The sequence below is a fragment of the Bos taurus genome, chromosome 11, assembly GCF_002263795.3.
Source record: "Bos taurus isolate L1 Dominette 01449 registration number 42190680 breed Hereford chromosome 11, ARS-UCD2.0, whole genome shotgun sequence".
NCBI lineage: Eukaryota > Metazoa > Chordata > Mammalia > Artiodactyla > Bovidae > Bos > Bos taurus.
The window spans coordinates 291,265-312,182 of record NC_037338.1 but is presented as its reverse complement, the minus strand read 5'-3'; the positions used below and the strand labels follow the sequence as shown (position 1 = coordinate 312,182).

Here is a 20,918-nt window from a genome sequence, read left to right as displayed (position 1 = left end):
TTGGTTCTTGGTAATATCTGTGAGTACTGAAATTACTAAAACCTATAGGAAATGTAGACTCTGATAGATAGTACGACGTACACTTTTCGAAGGAGGAGGGGCGGCAACACGGGCCAGCGTTCAGCCTCGGTAGGACAAACGCGAATGAAAGGAGAAACTTTTAAAACTCAAATCGATATGCTTATGCTATTAAGTATTTGTAACAGTTGTTTTGCTTTCAGTGTCTAAGGAAATGAGCACATCACTAGTGCCAGGCTCCTCTGTTCATGGGATTTCCCAGGCAAGAATACTGGAGTAGGTAGCCATTCCCTTCTCCAGGGATCAAACCCATGTCTCCCGTCTCCTGCACTGCAGGCAGATTCTTTATGGTCTGAGCCACCAGGGAAGCCTGGCTTCTGCATAAAAATGTTTAGTATAGCATTATTTAAAGTAGAGGAAAAAATAAGCAAACTAAACATCACATTAGAATGGTTAAGGAATTATAGTTTATTTAACCAGCTACTCTGCAACCATTACATTATGAAGACTATATAATAACATAGAAATGTACTTACAAGAGATATGGCACTTCCCTTATGGCAGTGGTTAAGAATCCGCCTGCCAATGCAAGGGACGTGAGTTTGATCCCTGGTCCAGGAAGACCCCACATGCCACGGAGCAACTAAGCCCACGCTCTGCAACTACTGAGCCCGTGAGCCGCGACGAGAGAAGCCACCACTGTGAGGAAGCCAGGCACCACAGCTGGAGAGTGGTCCTTGCTCACCACAGCTGGAGAATGCCCGTGCACAGCAACGAAGACCCAGCACAGCCAAAAAATTTTAAAAAGACGATATAAAGTTACATGTGACTCATGTAAACAGCAGGTAGAGAAAAGACTGGCAACAGATCACAGGGGCGCTTAGAGTGTTGAGGTTCCGCTAGGCTGTAAGTAATTATCAATTACATTTCAAGAGGCTAAGACAAAAAGTCTGTGTCTCCTAACTTGTAGGATAGCTGCAGAGTGAGCAGGGCAACCCTGCTCCACACGATCCCTCGGGGGCCCAAGGTGTATTTTCATATTGTGGGCCTGCCATCTGCATTCAGCCAGCAGAAGGCGAGGGTTGCTCCAAATGGGGGTTTTGTAGGACAAAGCCTGAAAGTGGTGCCCATCACTTAGTACATTTCATTAGCAAAACTTCAGTCACAAAGCCACACCAAACCACCAGGTGGGCTGGGAAACGACACGAGCAGAATGCCTGCCTGCTGTTTTTCTTTGTAATGATTGATTTATGTTTTGTCTGTGATGGGTCCTTGTTGCTGTGTGGCCTCTTCTCGTTGCAGTGAGTGGGGGCCGCTCTCTGGCTGCAGCGCTTGGCTTTCTCACTGTGGCGGCTTCTCTTGTGGGGCACAAGCTCTAGGGCCTCCAGAGCAGACTTAATAGTTGTGGCTCACGGGTTTAGTTGCTTTGAGGCATGTGGGACCTTCCCGGATCAAGGATGGAACCTGTGTCTCCTGCATTGGCAGGCGGATTCTTTTTTACTGAGCCACCTGGGAAGCCCTGAATCATCACATATATGTATCAAAATGTAAATAAACATTCCATCTTTTGTGACCCAAAATGAAGGAAGGGAGAGGGAGGAAAGAAAGTGCCTAGTGCCCAGGCCTTCCCAAGACAGCTAAGGTTAGTGTTAACGGTGATTGTACAGGTTACGGAGCTCAAACAGCTCAGACAGACTCCTCCGTACAAAATTCAAACACATTCTAAGGTTTATTTACATGTGTTAAAATGAAGTTACCCTGGGCTTCTCTGGTGGCTCATCGGTAAAGAATCTACCTGCCAGTGCAGGAGACCTGGGTTCAATCCCTCGTACAGGAAGCCCCGACATGCTGTGGAACAACTAAGCCCCTGTGCCACCGCTACTGAACCTATGCTCCAGAGCCCGGGAGCCACAACCCCCGAGCCCGCGCACCTGGGGCCTGCGCTTCACAACTAGAGAGCCCACCGCGATGAGAAGCCCGCGCGCCGCAGCCAGAAAGAGAGTAGCCCCCCGCTCGCCACAGTCGGAGGACAGCCGGCACAGCAATGAAGACCCAGCACAGTCAAAATTTTAAAACTTAAAAAAAATGACATTACCCAAGGCACGTCCTCTGCCCCTTCAATGATAGTGGATTGGCAGCTAAATTCCTAGTAACATAACCTGGTATGCTACTGAATTCAGATGTAAATAATTTTGACAACATTTCCTTTAAATCATTTTGGGAAAGTAATAAGCTGCCAGAGAAGCCTGGTGTGCTGCAGTCCCTGGGGTTGCAAAGAGTTGGACATGACTCAGCAGCTAAATACCAACAAAATAAGAAACTGCAATGCAAGTTTCTGTACAGGAACACTTTTAACCCTACCCAGCAGATGGTGCCAAACTATGTCGCGGAAGAGGTCTAACCTCAACATTTTTGGTCGCTAATTCTTGCCTTTAAAAAATTTGTAAATTCACTTTTACTTACCAAGTGCCAACTAAGAGGCAAAATGTTAGTTTTAAAAAATGTACACTGAGTACCACCATCACGGCAAAAAAAAAAAAAGGAGCCAAGAAACAAGCAAGCAAACCTCCCCCTAAACTAAAAACCCCTTCTTATTTTGGTATGTTTCTAGTCTCTTTCAGAATTAGAACTTGAAAGCTTGGAAGGGGCCTATGAGCATTTTACAGATGAGAAAATGAACAATTGACTCCAGGTCCCTCTGGCCAGATTTTGCTTTTTCTCAGCTCTGGATCCTCAGGGTCAGAGGGAGAGAAATGCTACAGGAGGGTTGAACTGTACATCAAAACTCAAAATACTTTCTATGACTTGTTTATCCCTTGCTTCCTCATTTTATATTACTGTATTATCTTTCACTCTAGCCTCAAAATTCTTATCTCAACATAAACAGTCATAATTCTGATTCTCTGCTTCTTAATTTAATAAGTGGAGGCATTATACAGTCCAGAAAAGACAGTGTCTATTTTGTTTTGGTTTTTTAAATTTAAATTTATTTTTAATTGGATATTTTATTTTTAACACTACTGAACATACTGATAAAATATTCAATCCTTAAGTTTTAGTTTGCTTTTTTAAAAAAAGAAAATTAAGCATGAAGAAGCTGGACTTTTCACTAGGAAATTGCTTTTTAAATAATACATTTATGATTATAAAATGTATGTGTAGATTTCAAGTTCTGATAACGGGGAAGTACCTTCTTTTGACTGCCCAGACATCAACTCTAGATACAATTAAAATAACTACGTTGAAGATATCAGAGAGAGATAGGAACAGGGACATACTGGAAATACTGTTGGATACAGGGGATCGCACTGGATGCCTTTCCCGTATTTACGGCTTTTACACTCAGAGCAGGACACAGTGTGTGTCACGTGGAGATCAAACCCAGTTATAAAACCTGAATTTTACTTGTTGAATTTGAAGATAGAAATTAGAAGAATCACAATAGCTAGAAAGGGAAAGGATTATTGAAAGAGAGAACCAAAGAAAGTAAGCACCACATTCTGTGCGTGCTGAGCTGTGCTTAGTCTCTCAGTCGTGTCTGATTCTTTGTGACCCCAGGGACTGCAACCTGTCAGGCTCCTCTGTCCACACGGATTCTCCAGGCAATATACTGGAATGGGTTGCCATGCCCTTCTCCAGGGGATCTTCCCAACCCAGGGATCATACCCAGGTCTCCTGCATTGCAGGCAGATTCTTTACCAACTGAGCCACCAGGGAAGCCCACATTCTGTGTATAAACTTCCCAAATCACTGGCTCGCTCTCAACTGTGTTTGTATCGTACAGACTCTAAGACCAAAGCACAGATGGCCAAGAGGCATACGAAAAGATGCTCAGCATTGCTGATCATCAGAGAAATACAAATCAAAACCACAATGAGATGTCACCTCACACCTGTCAGAATGGTTATCATCAAGCATACCACAAGTAAATGTTGGCGAGCGTTAGCACACTTGGCGGGGGTGTAAATGGGTACAACCACCATAGAAAATAGTATGGCTGCTGCTGCTGCTGCTGAGTCGCTTCAGTCGTGTCCGACTCTGTGCGACCCCATAGACCGCAGCCCACCAGGCTCCACCGTCCCTGGGATTCTCCAGGCAAGAACACTGGAGCGAGTTGCCATTTCCTTCTCCGATGCATGAAAGTGAAAAGTGAAAGTGAAGCCGCTCAGTTGTGTCCGACTCTTAGCGACCCCATGGACTGCAGCCTACCAGGCTCCTCCGTCCATGGGATTTTCCAGGCAAGAGTACTGGAGTGGGGTGCCATTGCCTTCTCCAAAATAGTATGGCAGTTCCTCAAAAAACTACAAATAGAACTGTTACATCACTCAGTCAATTCAGTCACTCAGTCGTGTCCAGCTCCTTGCGACCTCATGGACTGCAGCACACCAGGCCTCTCTGTCCATCACCAACTCCTGGAGCTTGCTCAAACTCATGTCCATTGAGTTGGTGATGCCATCCAACCATCTCATCCTCCATCGTCCCCTTCTCCTCCTGCCTTCAATCTGTCATATGATCCAGCTATTCCACTCCTGGGTATATATAGGAAGAAAAGGAAAGCAATAATTTTTAAAGATACGGGCACTCCAGTGTTCATTGCAGCATTATTTAGAATAGCCAAGATGAGGAAGCAACCTAAGGGTCTCCCAACAGGTGAATGGACAGAGATGTGGTGCATGTGTACAATGGGGTATCACTCAGCCATAAAGAAGAATGAAATCCTGCCAATTTTGCACTGTAGTGTGTATCTCCACCTGGATTTATCTAATTTTTTTTCCTCATGATTAGATTGAAGTTACACATTTTTGGCAAAAGAATGTCACAGAAGCCACACATGTTTGTGCCTCAGATCAGAGGGTACAGGACATTGCCTCATTGATCTACTGTAAATTAAAAATTTTCCCTTTCTAATATATGTAGATACTTGGGGGAAGATACTTTGAGACTATGCAAAATTCCTGTTTCTGCTTAAATACTTACTCACTGATTTCAGCATTCATTGGTGGATCATGCCTGCAACAGTTATTACTGTAGTGCTCGAATGGTGCCTTTTCTATTTTTCACACTTTTTTTCTATATTTACTGATTGTAATTTTTCTATAAAGAAGAGTTGTTTCTCCTCCCTTTATTTTTATTCAGCTATGTATTTGGATCCCCCATGGACTCATAGATTTGGTTCCACTTCATGAAACAGAAACCCAACTACCAATGACTTAACCCAACAGGGGTTAATGTTTCTTAGATAACAAGACAGCTGTAAGAGGCCCAGTACTGTCATGTCTCAAAGAAATCATTAAGGAAGCAAGCTCCCTCCGCTTGCTTTTTTTAAAAAAGATTATTGAAGTACAGTTGATTTATAATGTTGTGTTTAATTTCTGCTGTATAACAATGTGACTCAGTTACACATACATGTGCTCAGTCACTTCAGTCGTGTCTGATTCTCTGAGACCCCATGGACCATGGCCCACCAGGCCCCTCTGTCCATGGGATTCTCCATGCAAGAACACGGAGTGGGTTGCCATTTCCTTCTCCAGCGATAAAGTATGAAGGGAGTGAAGGGAGTGAAGTGAAGTCGTTCAGTCGTGTCTGACTCTTTGCGACCCCATGGACTGTAACCTACCAGGCTCCTCCATCCATGGGATTTACCAGGCAAGAGCAGTGGAGTGGGTTGCCGTTTCCTTCTCCATACATAACATATATATATACAAATGTATATATGCATTCTTTTTCATATTCTTTTCCATTATCACAGGATATTGAATATCGTTCTCTGTGCTCTACAGTAGGACACTGTCATTTATCCATTCTCTGTGTACGCTTGCGTCTGCTAACTCCAAACCCTCAATCCATCCCTCCCCCATGCCCCTCCCCCCTTGGCAACTGCAAGTCTGTTCTTTGTGTCCGTGAGTCTGTTTTGTAGATAAATTCATTTGCATCATATTTTAGATTCCATATGTAAGTGATATCACATGGTGTTTGTCTTTTGCTTTCTGATCTCACTTAGTATGATAACCTCTAGGTCCATCCATGGCACTGCATTGTTCCATTCTTTTTTATGACTGAGTCGTACTCCTTTGCACATATGTACCACATCTTCTTTTTCCATTCGTCTGTCAGTGGACACGTAGGTTGTTTCCCTGACTTGCGAGTTGTGATTAGTGCTGCTATGAACATACGCCTTCTCTCTTTCTAAACCTCCATCCTAAGCACCGGAGTGTAATCTCATGGTCATGGAGTTGCTGCTGCAATTCCAAGCACTGGGTCCATGCTCCAAGCAAGAGGAAGAAGGACACACATCTTTGAGACTGTTTCTGTTTGTCAAGAAAGTGGCTTTCCTGGGAGCCTCATCTGCTCGGCTTTACTTACATCTCATTAGTCAAAACTGGGTCACACAGCCAAGGGAGTCTAAAGAGGTGGTGTTGGGGGTATTTTTACCTGGGTATATCGCAGCCCTAGACCAAGATAGCATTGATTAGCAAGGGAAAAGATTAAGAGTGTCCTCTTGGTGCCTCGCCCCGAGTGTGTGTGTGCACAAGCTCCGTCGTGTGTCTATTCACCTCATTTCCTGTTAGAGCTACAAATAGGGAGGGAAAAAATATTTTCAACTTATTGACAGTGGTCACTCTATCAGCCAAAAGCCAAGAAATGGCTTGCTTACATGAGGATAATTTGTGGACGATTTATTTACAGGATGTGGACAGGAAGTACAAATGCCAACCAGAGGACTGCCCTATCCCAGGGCCACTGATGGAGGCGCTGTTGGTATCCCTTGGCCCGGACAGGGGGAGGGGCTGTGGGAATCCCAAGGGAAGAGAGGGATGGATGGCCCGGGACAGGGGGAGGGGCTGTGGGAATCCCAAGGGAAGAGAGGGATGGAGAAGAGATTGCCTTGTAAAGAGCAGTGATTTTCTGTCAAGGGACACAGCCATCTTGACTCAGCCTCAGGGCCTCACCCTTCTCCATCTGATCTCCCACTGTGCATTCCCAGCCTCCAAATACAACCAGAGGACAGAGAGCACGCAGGGGTGTTGATGCCATCCCTTCAGGTTGCCCTCCAGGGCAGAAAGCATCCGGAGGGGCAAATTGAGTGTCACCTGGCAGAACTGTCCTGTTTTGAACAATATTAAGTACGAATAGGCCCAGTGATTAATTTCAACAATTCCTTGGAGGTTATTGTAAATAGGCCTAACTTGCATAGGTGTAATCTTTGCAGTGAAATGTAATCTTTCCCTGAAAAATTACCCCTAAAGCTAATTTTTATATACTTGCCTTTGAAAATATCAAACACTGGCCAACAAGAATAATGAGCAAATTCTTGTGTTTAGTTTCAACTGCAGCAGAAAGCGTACTCCTTGGGACCAGACACATTCAAGCGTAAATCCTGTTTCTCCCGATTACTAACCTGATGTTTGATCTTGGGCAACTAAGCATGCTAAGCCTCAGTTTCCCCATCTGCAAAACGGAAATAATAGGACCCATTTTGCTGGGTTGTGAGGGGATAAACTAGAATATTCATGAAAAGCTTAATAGAGGATCTGGCATACAGCAGGTGCTCAAGAAATGTTGGTTCCTTCTTATGTCGTCCCCTTGCAGGACCATCAGAGTCAATTCAGGCAAAGGTTAGTTTGTGGAACCCGGAGTAGCCCGTGGCTTATTTTCACAGGCTGTTTGCTCTTGGTAGCCTTGGCAGGTATGGGTTGCGGAGGGCCTGTCTCGATGACCACAGGTCACGGGCTGTTGCAGACAGACCAGGGGCGGTACCGAGGGGGCAGTTGGACCTTAGCAGGGTCATTCAGACTGGACGCTAGAGCATGGGAGAGAAGCCAGCCGTAGGACAAGGGAAACAAACTGGTAAGTAGGAAAAAAAATCTGTGTTGAAACTTAGGAATGCTTGAGAAGTAAAGAAGTAGAGGAAGAAAAAGAAGGAGAAGAAGAAGGGGAATGAGAAGAGGAAAAGGAGGTGGAGGAAGAGAAAGAGAAGTGGGGAGCAAGGGAGAAAAAGCGAGAGAGAGAAAGGGATGAAGGAAGCCAGAAACCAGGAAAAACTCTGTTCCTGTAAACAAAATTTCTGAAATCCTATGACTGAATATTTAAGTATTTAAAACGTGGGATGAAGGTTGAAGGTAGCCTGTGCTGGAAATAGCCCTGCTCTGAAGACCCTTGAGTCTGCAAACCATAGACCAGTCACTCAGCCACTCCCAGCTTTCATTTTTTCATTGGTGAACTCAGGAGTGTCTTCAGGTCTGTGCATCCATTCAGAGGGCGCGGCAGGAGGAAGTTCTCAGGCACTAATGGCTCCAGCACAAGCAGGCTCAGGGCCGAGAAGCCTTGGTTTTGGGGGTGGCAGTTGCCATGTAAACATCAGGTGGGATAAAATACAAAATAAACACAGCCTCATTGACCAGAAGAAATTCTTCTCTAGAGGTGGAGGAGGGGAGAATACAAAGATGGGGACACTGGGCTTTGGCAAAGACAGCAAACATGAGCGCTGGAGGCAGAAATACCCCGATTTGCACAGGCTGTGGGTTCCGCCCGGGCTCCTTGGCCCCCTCCACCTGGACAGGGAGGAGCAGGGTGTTGTCCCGTGTCCTTCAAGCCGCCTCCCCAGGAGCGCAGGTAACAGTTCACGGGCGCGCTCTCCTTCCCCGGCGGGAAGGTGGCGGGGCAGCCCGCCCGGACTTCCTGGGTAGTGTCTGCCCAGGTGGCCAGCCTGCAGCAGGCCCCTCGTTTTCCCCAATTTCCCCCTCCGCCTTCCAAAAGAAAACAGTTCGGCTCTAAGGCTACGTAGCCTTTGAGCTCTGAATGGGCTCTGCTAAATGAAATTTGGAAACAGAAAAAATAGATTTGAGGTTTGGCCAGACTTGGTGTGCACCATTACATCTGCAGTGTTGCCTTCTGAAACATTCTTCCAGTAAGAACTTAAACAGTGTTTTCCAGGAGCTTGGAGCTGAGGCCATCTGGATCCTCCCACAGTCCCTGGATGCAGGGGGACTCAGACTGCTAATGTCTGTGCTTCCCAGCGGCGTGTCCCACCCAACCTCAGCAAAGCATCCAGTGTTCCCCTGCCTCCCAGTTCAAACTGTTTCTCCTTCCACTGGGGAGTGGAGGGCAGCAGATGAGGAGGGCTGCTGATTCTGAGTCACTGTGCTTGAGTGTTCTTGTACTCCGATAGCAGTTCTCGGGTGGAGAACTCGGTCTGAGTTCATTAAGTCCATCTCGCGCCCACACTAGTCCTGACTTCCGAGTGCCGGGGAGGAAAACGTCCGCGCGCGCGCGCTCTCTGAAGTTGGACAGACCTGGATTTGAATCTCGCTTGCCGCTGGATGAGGTCAGCCTCAGTGTCCCCGGGCTGGAAAGGGGCGGGTCAGGAGCGACCCGGCGCTGGGATGGGCTCCGGGGCTCCGCACGCACGTGTGCGCCGCCTCGGCCGCCTCCCCCGCGAGGGCGCTCGGGATGCCGGCGCTCGTCCTCTGCGTCGCGCCGGGCCTCCTCCGGGAGCCGCGCGGGTTGGGCGCGCTCCCAGGCGCATTCCTGGCCGGGCAGCCCCTCCTCCTCGGCTTTGGCCAAGGGGCCGGCGCCTCCCCGCCTCGCCGGGACTGTCTCGTGCAGGCGGCAGCGGACGCTGGTGGCCGCGGGAGCTCCAGGTCCGCGCGCGGCGCACCTGGATCCGGGACTGCGCCTCCCGAGCGCGGCGGGCCGAGCTGCGCTCCCGGGCTCCCGCTTTCCTCCCTACCCGAGCCGATCCGGACCGAGCGGAGCCCGGTTCCCCGCAGGGGCGGCCGCGGCATCGGTTGGGACAGCCTCGGCGGGGGCAGCAGACCAAGTTATCTCCCCTTCCCAAGCGGAAAGGTTCCGGTTGGCAAAGATGGTGCCCAAGTGTCCCCGGGCGCTCTTCCTTCTGCTGCTCTTCCTCGCCTGCCCCGAATCGCGGGCTTCCCAGGTCAGTGTCCCTCCCGCCAGTTCCCTGATTCTACTTGCAGGGGAGGCCACGCCGAGGCCGAAGGACCTTGGCTCGCCACATTCCACCGGAATGCTCGGACCGGGGGCTTGGAGCCAGGCTGGGACTGGGGTTCCGTTCCCGCATCTGTCATCGGATGCATCGCGGGCCAGGCGTCTGGGAGGACCCGGGCTGGTCTGAGCAGTTGGTGCGAAAGCCTCGGTCCGCTGAGGGAGAGAGAGACAGAAACAGACAGAGAGAAGGCTCTGCCTGAGAAGATCTCATGAGACGTTGGTCCTCCTCGGGTCTCCAGAAGAGCTCCCCGCTCACCGGATTAGAGTAGAGGATGTCCCCTGCCTCCAACTTCCAACACTTAAATTTCTAACCGAAATATCCTTCTTCCCACCAACTTTAAAAAACAAAACAAAACAAAACTTTTTTTTTTTTTTTTCTTTTAACACCAAAAACATTTTGTACTGGTGATATAGCCCTGGTGGCTCAGATGGTGAAGAATCTGCCTTCTTCTATGTGGGAGCCCCAGGCTCTATCCCTGGGTGGGGAAGATCCCCTGGAGGAGGGCATGGCAACCCTCCGCTCCAGTATTCTTGCCTGGAGTATCCCATGGACAGAGGAGCCTGGTGGGCTACAATCCATGGGATCGCAAAGAGTCTGACAGGACTGAGCAACTAACATCATAATAGCCAATTTAAGCGTGTGGCTCCCACCACCAACTTTCTTGGCAGTCCACAGCACTTCCCAGGCAGGGGTGGATGGGGAGGTGTCTGAAGCAGCTTCACTCTGAGCCTGGGGGACCTTAGATTTGGGACTAAGTTTCTTTCCCAAACTTATAGGCAGCTTTCCCTTAGGTTTTCTCTCCCTGACTTGTGGCTATTGGAATCCTGATGGATTTATGTACTTGAACAGATTCACTTTTACATCAAGCAGCAAGGATTGATAGTAAAAATTAAGATAAAAATGCAGATTAAAGGGAGTTCCTTGATGGTCCAGTGGTTGAGACGCCTCACGTCCAAAGCAGGGGGAGCCATTTGGATCCCTGGTCAGGGAGCTAAGGTCCCACATGCTGCAGCAGTGCTGTAGAAAAAGAAAAAAGAATTCAGTTAAAAGTGCTCTTTCAAAGGTAAGACTCGACTGCTGAATTCCAAGCCAGCTATCACCAGACTGGTTCTGAAAACCTGAGACCCCCTCCATCTGTGACCACGTGTTCTATGAGTTGTGGGGCAGCTACCCTGACAATACCATCCACAGCAATAACAGTAATGGCAGTGCGCGTGTGTGTTCAGTCGCTCAGTCCTGTGTGACTCTTTGCGACCCCATGGACTGTAGCCTGCCAGGCTTCTCTATCAGTGGGATTTCCCAGGCAAGAATCCTGGAGTGGGTTGCCCGTTCGGAAGGAAAGCTTGCTGACTGACGGATGAACGCCTGTTTCTTTGCTAAGCATCTCCCATGCTCTTTATTCTCAGAGCAGCCTTGTGAGTTGGGAACTGTCACCACCCCCATTTTGCAGACGAGGGAGCTGAGGCCCAGGGAGATTGTGACTTACTCAGGGTCACACAGCCTCACCTCTGTTTTTGGGCTCTAAGCCTTTGCCCTTCTCCACAGACTCTCACCCATGAACTGAATATCTGAACCAAGCAGGCATATCGGTGGCCACTTAGAAGCCCTTGGGATGCAGGAAGGGAGAATTTAGTTCAGACCAAACTTGGTCCATCTTAGTGTGGAAGGGGGTGAGGTGCCAGGCCGCAGAAGGTCCCCACAAGGAACCCACCAAGCAGAACAATAGGGTTGCCCATTGCAGATTACAAAACAGAGCCTCAGGCCCAGAGTGCGAAGCCAGGAGCACACGGAGGTGCATCTCTTAGTTGGGCCCCCACCCCGGGCCAGCAGAGGGGGCAGGGTAGACAGGATGCTGGGGGGGCTCTGTCCTGCTGTTACTTGCTCTCTCAAGGTTACCTGGACAAAGTGAGACCCTGGGCAGTTCTCAGATGTTTGCAGCTGCTGTTCAAATAGGGAAGTAAGCTCTTTCAGGCTGTGTTCTTGGGGGAAGATCTGGGTCCCATCCCTTCCCTGCCATGTCCAGGCTTCCTCAAATTCCTTATCCTCTAAACCTTGATTTCTTTACCTGCAAAAGCACCTGCCTCACTGGGCTTGGTGAGAGGGAAAGGGAGCAGAAGGGATTCTCCATGGAAGTTAGTTTAAAAAATCTAGTGAAACTGTCCTTTGCCCAAAGTCCTGTGTAGGTTGGGGAATCTCACCCCCAGTCCCTGTCTGGCTTTTCATCACATCTGTCCTGAGTCACTTTGAAAGACTTTTGAGATCTGCTGTTGGAGAACCGGTGGTCCTGGGAAAGGAGTGGAGGTTGAGCAGTGCGGGGATCCCATAAATGCAGGCCCTTTTCCAACACTGCTGCCCACTCTGTGGTCTCACCCTAGAAAGAGAGACAGCCTTGCAGGGGAGACAGGAAAGGAAGGGCACTTAACAAAGCCCCATGCCTCACCCTTCTCCCCCATGGTGGCCCTCAACCTCCTCAGTGGGATGCGGGTGCTGTAGTATTTCAGAATATTTCCCCCTCTCCCAAACCTCTCCTTGTGATCAATTGTCACAGGGTTCCAAAATGCACTGTTAGAGATTCATTCTTTTGACTGTCTACTCCCATTGGATACATTGCTTTTTGGAGTTTATTGGGGAAAAAATGTCTCTAGTGTACATTTCCATGATTTTAACTGTAGAGCTATGCTCTATGCTTGGCCATCTCCACCACAGTCAGGAGCCAGAACGGTTCCACCAATCCAGAATAACATCATGATGCCCCTATGTAGGCACATGTCTGCCCACTGCAGCCCCTGGCATCACTGATCTGTTCTTCATCATTATAGTTTTTCATCTTCATAATGTCATATAAATGGAAGTAAAAAGTACATAGACTTTGATTCTGACTTCTTTAACTTAGCGCAATGTATCCATGTCATTCTGGGAATGCACAGTTCCTTCCTATTGCTGGGTGGTGCTCCACTGTGTGGACATATCACAGTCAGCTCAGCCATTGAACTTAATGACTCCCATGCTGTCAATTCCAGTTTTCGGTGACTATGACTAGAGCTGCTATAAATATTCCCCATACAGCTTTTTGTGGAATGTAAACACTCATTTCTCTCGGGTAAATATCTAAGAGTGGGATTGCTGGGTCATTTGGTATCTTTAACTTTGTAAGAAGCAGCTAGGCTATATTCCATTCAGTTTTATCATTTTCAGGATCTTCCCTGGTGGCTCAGACAGTAAAGCGTCTGCCTACAATGCCTACCATGTGGGAGACCCGGGTTCAATCCCTGGGTGATCTCCTGGAGAAGGAAACGGCAACCCACTCCAGTATTCTTGCCCGGAAAATCCTATGGATGGTGGAACCTGGTAGGCTACAGTCCATGGGGTCCCAAAGAGTCGGACACGACTGAGATACTTCACTTTATCATTTTACATTCCTACCAGCAATGCATAGAAAGTCTAGTTACCCTGCATCTTCACCAGCACTTAATATTATTAGGTTTGTTTATTTGTCTCCAAGTCACTCTAATGGGTATGGAATGATGTCTTGTTTTGGTTTAAATGCCCATTTCGCTAATGATTGGTAATATTGGCATCTCTTCATGTGCTGATTTAACATTTGGATAGTCTACTGGGTGAAGTGTCTCTCCAGGCCCTCTGCCCGTTTTCCAAACGGGTGGTTTGTTTTCTTATGGTTAAGTTTTAAGTATTCTAATATTTTATATATTTTAATTAGAAATCCTTTTTTCAGGTGTGTGAGTTGCTAATATTTTCTGCAGCCTGTCTTTTAAAATTTTTATTAATTATTTTTTTATTTTTTAATTTTATATCAGAGTATAGTTGATTTACAATGCTGTGTTAGTCTCAGGTACACAGCAAAGTGATTTAATTATACATGTTCCTCTATCTGTTCTTTTTCAGATTCTTTTCCCATATGGATTATAACAGAGTATTGAGTGTAGTTCTCCATGCTCTACAGTAGGTCCTTGTTGGCTATCTATTTTATATGGAATAGTATGTGTATGTTAATCCCAAGCTTCTGCTTTATCCCTCTCCCCTCACTTTCCCCTTTAGTAACCATACATTTGTTTTCTAAGTCTTTGAGTTTGTTTCTGTTTTGTAAATAAATTCATTTGTATCATTATTATTTTTAGATTGTACATGTAAGTAATATCATATGGTATTTCTCTGACTTCATTTAGGATGAAAATCTCTAGATCCATCCATGTTGCTACAAATGGCATTATTTCATTCACTGCATCTTGTCTCAACAGTGTCTTTTCCAGAGGAAAGGTTTTTAATGTTAATGAAGTCCAACTGATTAATTTTTTATTTTTATAGATTTTGCTTTTGGTTTTAAGTCTAAGAACTCTCTGACTTTGGATCATTAAAGTTTTCTCATATGTTTTTTTTTTCTAAAATTTTTATAGTTTTGCTTCTTTACATTTTGATCTGTGATCTGTTTTGAGTTAATTTTTATATAAAGTGTGAAGTTTATGTTAAGATACATGTTTTTAAAGGCAATTCTCAATTGAAGGGGCTTCCCAGGAGGTAAAGAACCTGCCTGTGAATGCAGGAGATGTAAGACGTGTGGGTTCGATCCCTGGGTCTGGAAGATCCCCTGGAGGAGGGCATGGCAACCCACTCCAGTATTCTTGCCTGGAGCATCCAATGGAGCCTGGTGGGCTACCGTCCCTGGGGTCTCAAAGAGTTGGATATGACTAAGAACATACACATGTACATATGTGGCATTTTAATACTGGTTTTCCAATGACATGAAAATTACATGTCTTTCCATTTATTTGGATCTTCCTTGATTTTTTTCATCAGTATTTTAAAATTTTCAATGTGAATATGCTTTGTGAGATTTAAAATCTAAGTATTTCATCTTTGGAGCTATTTTAAGTAGTATTAGTTTTAAGATTTTTTCATTTCCAATGCTGTATTCCTAGACTACGGAAATTCAGTGGGCTTTTCTATGTTGACACGGTATCCTATGACTTTGTGGAACTCACTTATTAGCTATAGGGATTTCTTTTTGTAGATTCCCTCAGATTTTTTACATAAACAATCAGGTTATCTGTCAGTCAGTCAGTCTGTTCAGGCGCTCAGTCGGGTCCGACTCTTTGCGACCCCATGAATCGCAGCACGCCAGGCCTCGCTGTCCATCACCAACTCCCGGAGTTCACTCAGACTCACGGCCATCGAGTCAGTGATGCCATCCAGCCATCTCATCCTCTGTCGTCCCCTTCTCCTCCTGCCCCCAATCCCTCCCAGCATCAGAGTCTTTTCCAATGAGTCAACTCTTCGCATGAGGTGGCCAAAGTACTGGAGTTTCAGCTTCAGCATCATTCCTTCCAAAGAAATCCCAGGGCTGATCTCCTTCAGAATGGACTGGGTGGATCTCCTTGCAGTCCAAGGGACTCTCAAGAGTCTTCTCCAACACCACAGTTCAAAAGCATCAATTCTTCGGTGCTCAGCCTTCTTCCCAGTCCAACAGGGGCAATTTTATTTCTCCCTTTTTTATACATGTGCCATTTATTTATTTGTTTAGCCTGATTACACTTATTAAACTTCTAATACTGTGTTGAGTAACAGCGGACATCCTTGCTGTGGGAAGGATGCGTTCAGCTTTTTTGTCTGTTTTTAAAATATTTATTTTATTTGTTTATTTGGCTGCACTGGGTCTCAGTTGCAACACGTGGGCTCTAGTTTCCTGATAAGGGATGGAACCCAGGCCCCCTACCTTTGGAGTGGAATGTCTTAGCCACTGGACCGCCAGGAATGTCCTGCATTTAGTTTTTTAATGTTAAGTGGGATGCTAGGCTGTAGGTCTTTGTAGAAGCCATTTGTCAGGTTAAGGTTTTCTAGCCATAGCTTAATAGAGTTTTTATTATAGTTCACTTCAGTTCAGTAGCTCAGTCATGTCCGATTCCTTGCAACCCCATGGACTGCAGCACACCAGGCTTCCCTGTTCATCACCAACTCCCAGAGCTTACTCAAACTCATGTCCATTGAGTTGGTGATGCCATCTAACCATCTCATGTCCCCTTTTCCTCCTGCCTTCAATCTTTCCCAGCATCAGGGTCTTTTCAAATGAGTCAGTTCTTCACATCAGGTGGCCAAAGTATTGGAGATTCAGCTTCAGCATCAGTCCTTCCAATGAATATTCAGGACTGATTTCCTTTAAGATAGACTGATTAGAACTCCTTGCAGTCCAAGAGACTCTCAAGAGTCTTCTCCAACACCACAGTTCAAAAGCATCAATTCTTCAGTGCTCAGCTTTCTTTGTGGTCCATCTGTACATGACTACTGAAAAAACCATAGCTTTGACTAGACAGACTTTTGTTGGCAAAGTAATGTGTCTGCTTTTTAATATGCTGTCTAGGTTGGTCATAGCTTTTCTTCCAAGGAGCAAGTGTCTTTTAATTTTATGGCTGCGGTCACCATCTGCAGTGATTTTGGAGCCCAAAAAAATAAAAGTCTGACACTGTTTCCATTGTTTCCCCGTCTATTTACCATGAAGCGATGGAACCGGATGCCATGATCTTTCTGAACATTGAGCTTTAAGCCAACTTTTTCACTCTCCTCTTTCAATTTCATCAAGAGGCTCTTTAGTTCATCGCTTTCTGCCATAAGGATGGTGTCATCTGCATATCTGAGGTTATTGATATTGCTCCCGGTAATCTTTATTCCAGCTTGTGCTTTACCCAGCCCAGCATTTTGCATGATGTACTCTGCATAAAATTAAATAAGCAGGGTGACAATATACAGCCTTGATGTACTCCTTTTCTGATTTGGAACCAGTCTGTTGTTCCATGTCCAGTTCTAACTGTTGCTTCTTGACCTGCACACAGATTTCTCAGGAGGCAGGTCAGGTGGTCTGGTATTCCCATCTCTTTTAAGAATTTCCAGTTTGTTGTGATCCACACAGTCAAAGGCTTTGGCATAGTCAATAAAGCAGAAGTAGATATTTTTCTGGAACTCTTTTGCTTTTTTGATAATCGAATGGATGTTGGCAATTTGATCTTTGGCTCCTCTGCCTTTTCTAAATCCAGCTTGATCATCTGGAAGTCCATGGTTCACGTATTGTTTTTGCTAGCATATGAGATGAGTGCAATTGTGCAGTAGTTTGAGCATTCTTTGGCATTGCCTTTCTTTGGGATTGGAATGAAAACTGACCTTTTCCAGTCCTGTGGCCAGTGCTGAGTTTTCCAAATTTGCTGGCATATTGAGTGCAGCACTTTCACAGCATCATCTTTTATTATTGTGATATTATAGCATCATCACAGCATGTTTTATTATAAATGGATGCTAAATCTTATCACATGCTTTGTCTCCCTCAACTGATATGATCTTGTGGTTATTCTTCAGTCTGTTATTAAAGTGGATAACATTGATTGACTTTTTTAAATTGAATTAAAAACTTTAATTGTAGTATAATTGATTTACAATGTCATGTGATTTTCTAATTTTGAAACCAGCCTTGCACTCCCAGATAAACCCTAATTGAATCATGTCATCTTATACACCGTATATATTTCTGGATTCTGCTCGCTAATGTTTTGTGAGAATTCTTGTATCTTGTTGATGAGGGATATGATATATAGCAGGGGTCAGCAAACTATAGCCCATGAAACATATCCAGCCCACTGGGGCTCAAATCTGGCCATGCTGATTCCCTTACACGTCAGCATCACTGCTTTTTGTACTACAACTGTACAGGTGAGTAGTTGCAACAGAGACTATGGGCTGCAAAGTTGGAAAATTTGACTCTCTGGCCGTGTTTCTACAGACAATTTGCTGACCCCTCGTCTGTGTATTTCTTTTCCTGTCTTTGCCTGGGTGCGTTACCATAACACTGGCTTCCTAAAATGAACTGTGAGTTGTCCCCTTCTTTCTGTTTTCCGGAAGAGACTATGTAGAGGTGGTGTCAGTTCCTCTTGCAGTGTTTGATAGAATTGACCAATGAAACCATGTGGGCTTGGAGATTTCTTTTCTGGAAGATTCTTAACTATGGATTCAGTTTCTTTGACAGGTACAAAACTCCTTCAGGTAGCTTTTTTTTTTCTTGGGAGGGGATTTTTGGTAGTTTGTGGCTTTCAAGAAATGGTCCCATAGTCCTCTCTCTCTTTCTCTTGAGGCAACTGTTTTTCAAATGCCCTGGAAATTATTCCACATTTCTAAGTAATTGATCTCCTGTGATGACAGATGAGTACTTTGTTCCATTGTTTGCTACAGAGCCAAGTAACCTACCATGATTAATTTTCTTTCTTGTGTAACTTTTTGGTTTTCCTCAAAGTTTTTCTCCTTTGCCCCATCCGTCCTCTACATGAGCACAGTAGTTTCCAAAAACCTCTTGCCTGGTCCCTATTCTGCCGGGCTCCTTGCCCCTGGATTCCAGTTTTGCTGAACCTTCTCTGGGCTCATAGCCCTGCGGCTACCCAGGGACTTTGGCCTGGACTGGAGTTTACGTTTTCTGGATCATATGCCTTCCTCTTTCTTGGCTTCTTCCCTTGTTTTTTTGAACACATTGTCAGGAAAATGATGATTTAATTCACTCTCCTTGTCTTCCCAAGTCACTTTCGTACTGTAGACGTTATGCTTGTCCTTCTTTGAAACTTTAAAGCAGACAATGGTAGCACCATTATCCTCATGCTGTAGACAGGGAGCCTGATGCACCTGAGACAGTAGCAACTGAATCCTTGTATTAGGATCAGAGCCTGAGGGAGCAGCGAGAGGGAGGAAAGATGCCCCCACCCACCGAACCCCACTGACGGAGGCAGAGGGAAAGAAGGCGGCGCGGGTTCCGTGCCTACTCCCCAAATTAGATGCAGAAGGGTGGAAACATGGGAATTTGAACATGTTCCATCCTGGTGTAGTGTTGTTATCAAGCAGCGTTCTTGGCCTTCCCCAATCAACAGAAATTGACTAGAGACCAGACAAGGCCAGACAAGGCTTTGTGGGGCCCTGCTGCAGCAGGTGGGATCAAGAACAAGTGACAAGTTCCCTTGCTCACTCGCTCCCCAGGGGAATGGGGAAGCTTGTTCCTTATACGGGGGTGTAGGTAGGAGTGTGGCCAGGGGTCAGGTGGGACGGTGGCTTAGGTGCTCTGCCCACCCCTCTGGTGGTGTGGAGTGCAGACGGCATGCACAGTACCCTGCTTTTGCTCCAGGCTCCTCAAAAGTGGCAGTCGGGCCTTTTGGTCTCTGTACCCAGAATTTGCCCCAGCTGTGCATGCACGCAGTTATTTTTAGTCTCATACAGCTTCTTTGTATTTCCCTACTCAAGGAGAGTTGTTTCCAGCGCTGCAGGGTCCCAGGTCCCAGTCTGTCTCAGTTGTGGTCAGTTTATCAATTTCAATTCTGTTGCCTATTTAGACAGATAACCTGGGGCGGCCTGGAGCCTTGGTCGGGATGGATTGTTGTTCATTTCGGAGCTCACTGTGAAAGAACACCATGCTTGATTAGAGAGGTATCTGCCATGCCTGTAGCACCAGGAGTATTTGCCAACCCTGCTGCACAGTTTTATAACCAGTCCTTGTATTAGAGGGCTTCCCCGGTGGTGCTAGTGGTAAAGAATCTGAGTGACAAATGCAGGAGAGGCAAGAGACTTGGGTTCGATCCCTGGGTCTGGAAGATCCCCTGGAGGAGGAAATGGCAACCCACTCCAGTATTCATGCCTGGAGAATCCCATGGACAGAGGAGCCTGGCGGGCTACAGTCCATGGGGTCACAAAGAGTCAGACACAACTGAGCGACTGATCTGTTTTAGAAGGATACGTGGAGATGAACCACAGCTACTGGGATGTGTGAATCATTCAAATCGAAAATGAGTTATTTCATAAAACACATATTTGATGCCTGCCACGGTCCATGGGCTTCCCTGGTGGCTCGCATGGTAAAAAATCATGTGATTGATATGTGGGAGACCCGGGTTCGATTCCTGGGTCAGAAAGATCCAACTGAAGAAGGGCATGGCTGCTCACTCCAATATTCTCACCTGGGAAATCCCATGGACGGAGGAGCATGGTGGGCTACAGTCTGTGGAGTTGCAAAGAGTCAGACACGACTAGGTGATTGACACTTTCACTTTCACGGCCCATTCACCAAGAACTAAACAGACAAAGATCCTGCATTTGGTTCTGATCCGGCTGCTCTGGGTCTGGAACTGGCTGCTCAAGTCACCAGTTTGAGCAGGACTCAGCTCAGCTGTTCTGCTCACGGGCTCCAGGCTCCACTCTCTAGGCCTGGGCTCCTCTTGGTCTGTGGACAGCTGCTGGGTTAGCCAGGGCTGGGTGGTCCAGGGTGCCTCTGCTCCATGGAGTCCCCCATCCTCCAGCAGGCTGGCCTGGGCTTTCTGCACTTTGGAAAGCGGCTGAGGGCTAAGGCCAGCAGGATGCACCAGACTTCTTGAGACGCTGGTCTGCCATGGAGCTAACATTTCGGTTTCAGTCAGGCGGGGTGGGGCCAACAGATCAGGAGACAGTGCCGGGGAAAAGATAGCATGTTATTAACACTTAGAGTTCTCGAGAGAAGAGGGTCCCAGAGAAAACATCAGGCAGAGACAGGGATGGAAACTTTGGGAAAGCCTGTACTGGGGGTCTTGAGACAGGGTAAGGACACTAGAGTTAGGACTGGCTAGTTGGAATAATGTGAGCGAGATGGCAGTATAGGGCTGTTCCTAGTTGATGGACCCTGGGGTTGTTGGGGGGGCGTGGCTAGGGTGGGGTGTTAGTGTCTCACAGGTGTCAGACCAGATAATCAGGGGGATGGGCTCAGCTTTGGTTGGTTTGCCACCTAAGGTGTGCTGGGCACGGGCAAGGAGGGTGTTGTGTTGTTTGCTGCCTCTAGGAATTTGCTAGCCACGCCGCCCCCCCACCCCCCTGCTGAGGAACAGTCTGTGCCAAG

The 20,918-nt window shown here is 46.6% G+C and overlaps 1 protein-coding gene across 1 annotated transcript in view; it reads left to right on the top strand.

Moving 5' to 3' along the window:
• Window positions 1-9,607: 9,607 nt before the first annotated feature.
• FBLN7 (fibulin 7) overlaps window positions 9,608-20,918 on the top strand; it is a 57,044-nt gene continuing 45,733 nt past the window's right edge. Inside the window, exon 1 of the mRNA XM_002691125.6 lies at window positions 9,608-9,955. Coding sequence (XP_002691171.2) covers window positions 9,881-9,955 — 75 coding nt within the window. The 5' untranslated portion in view covers window positions 9,608-9,880. The remainder of the gene's footprint in view (window positions 9,956-20,918) is intronic.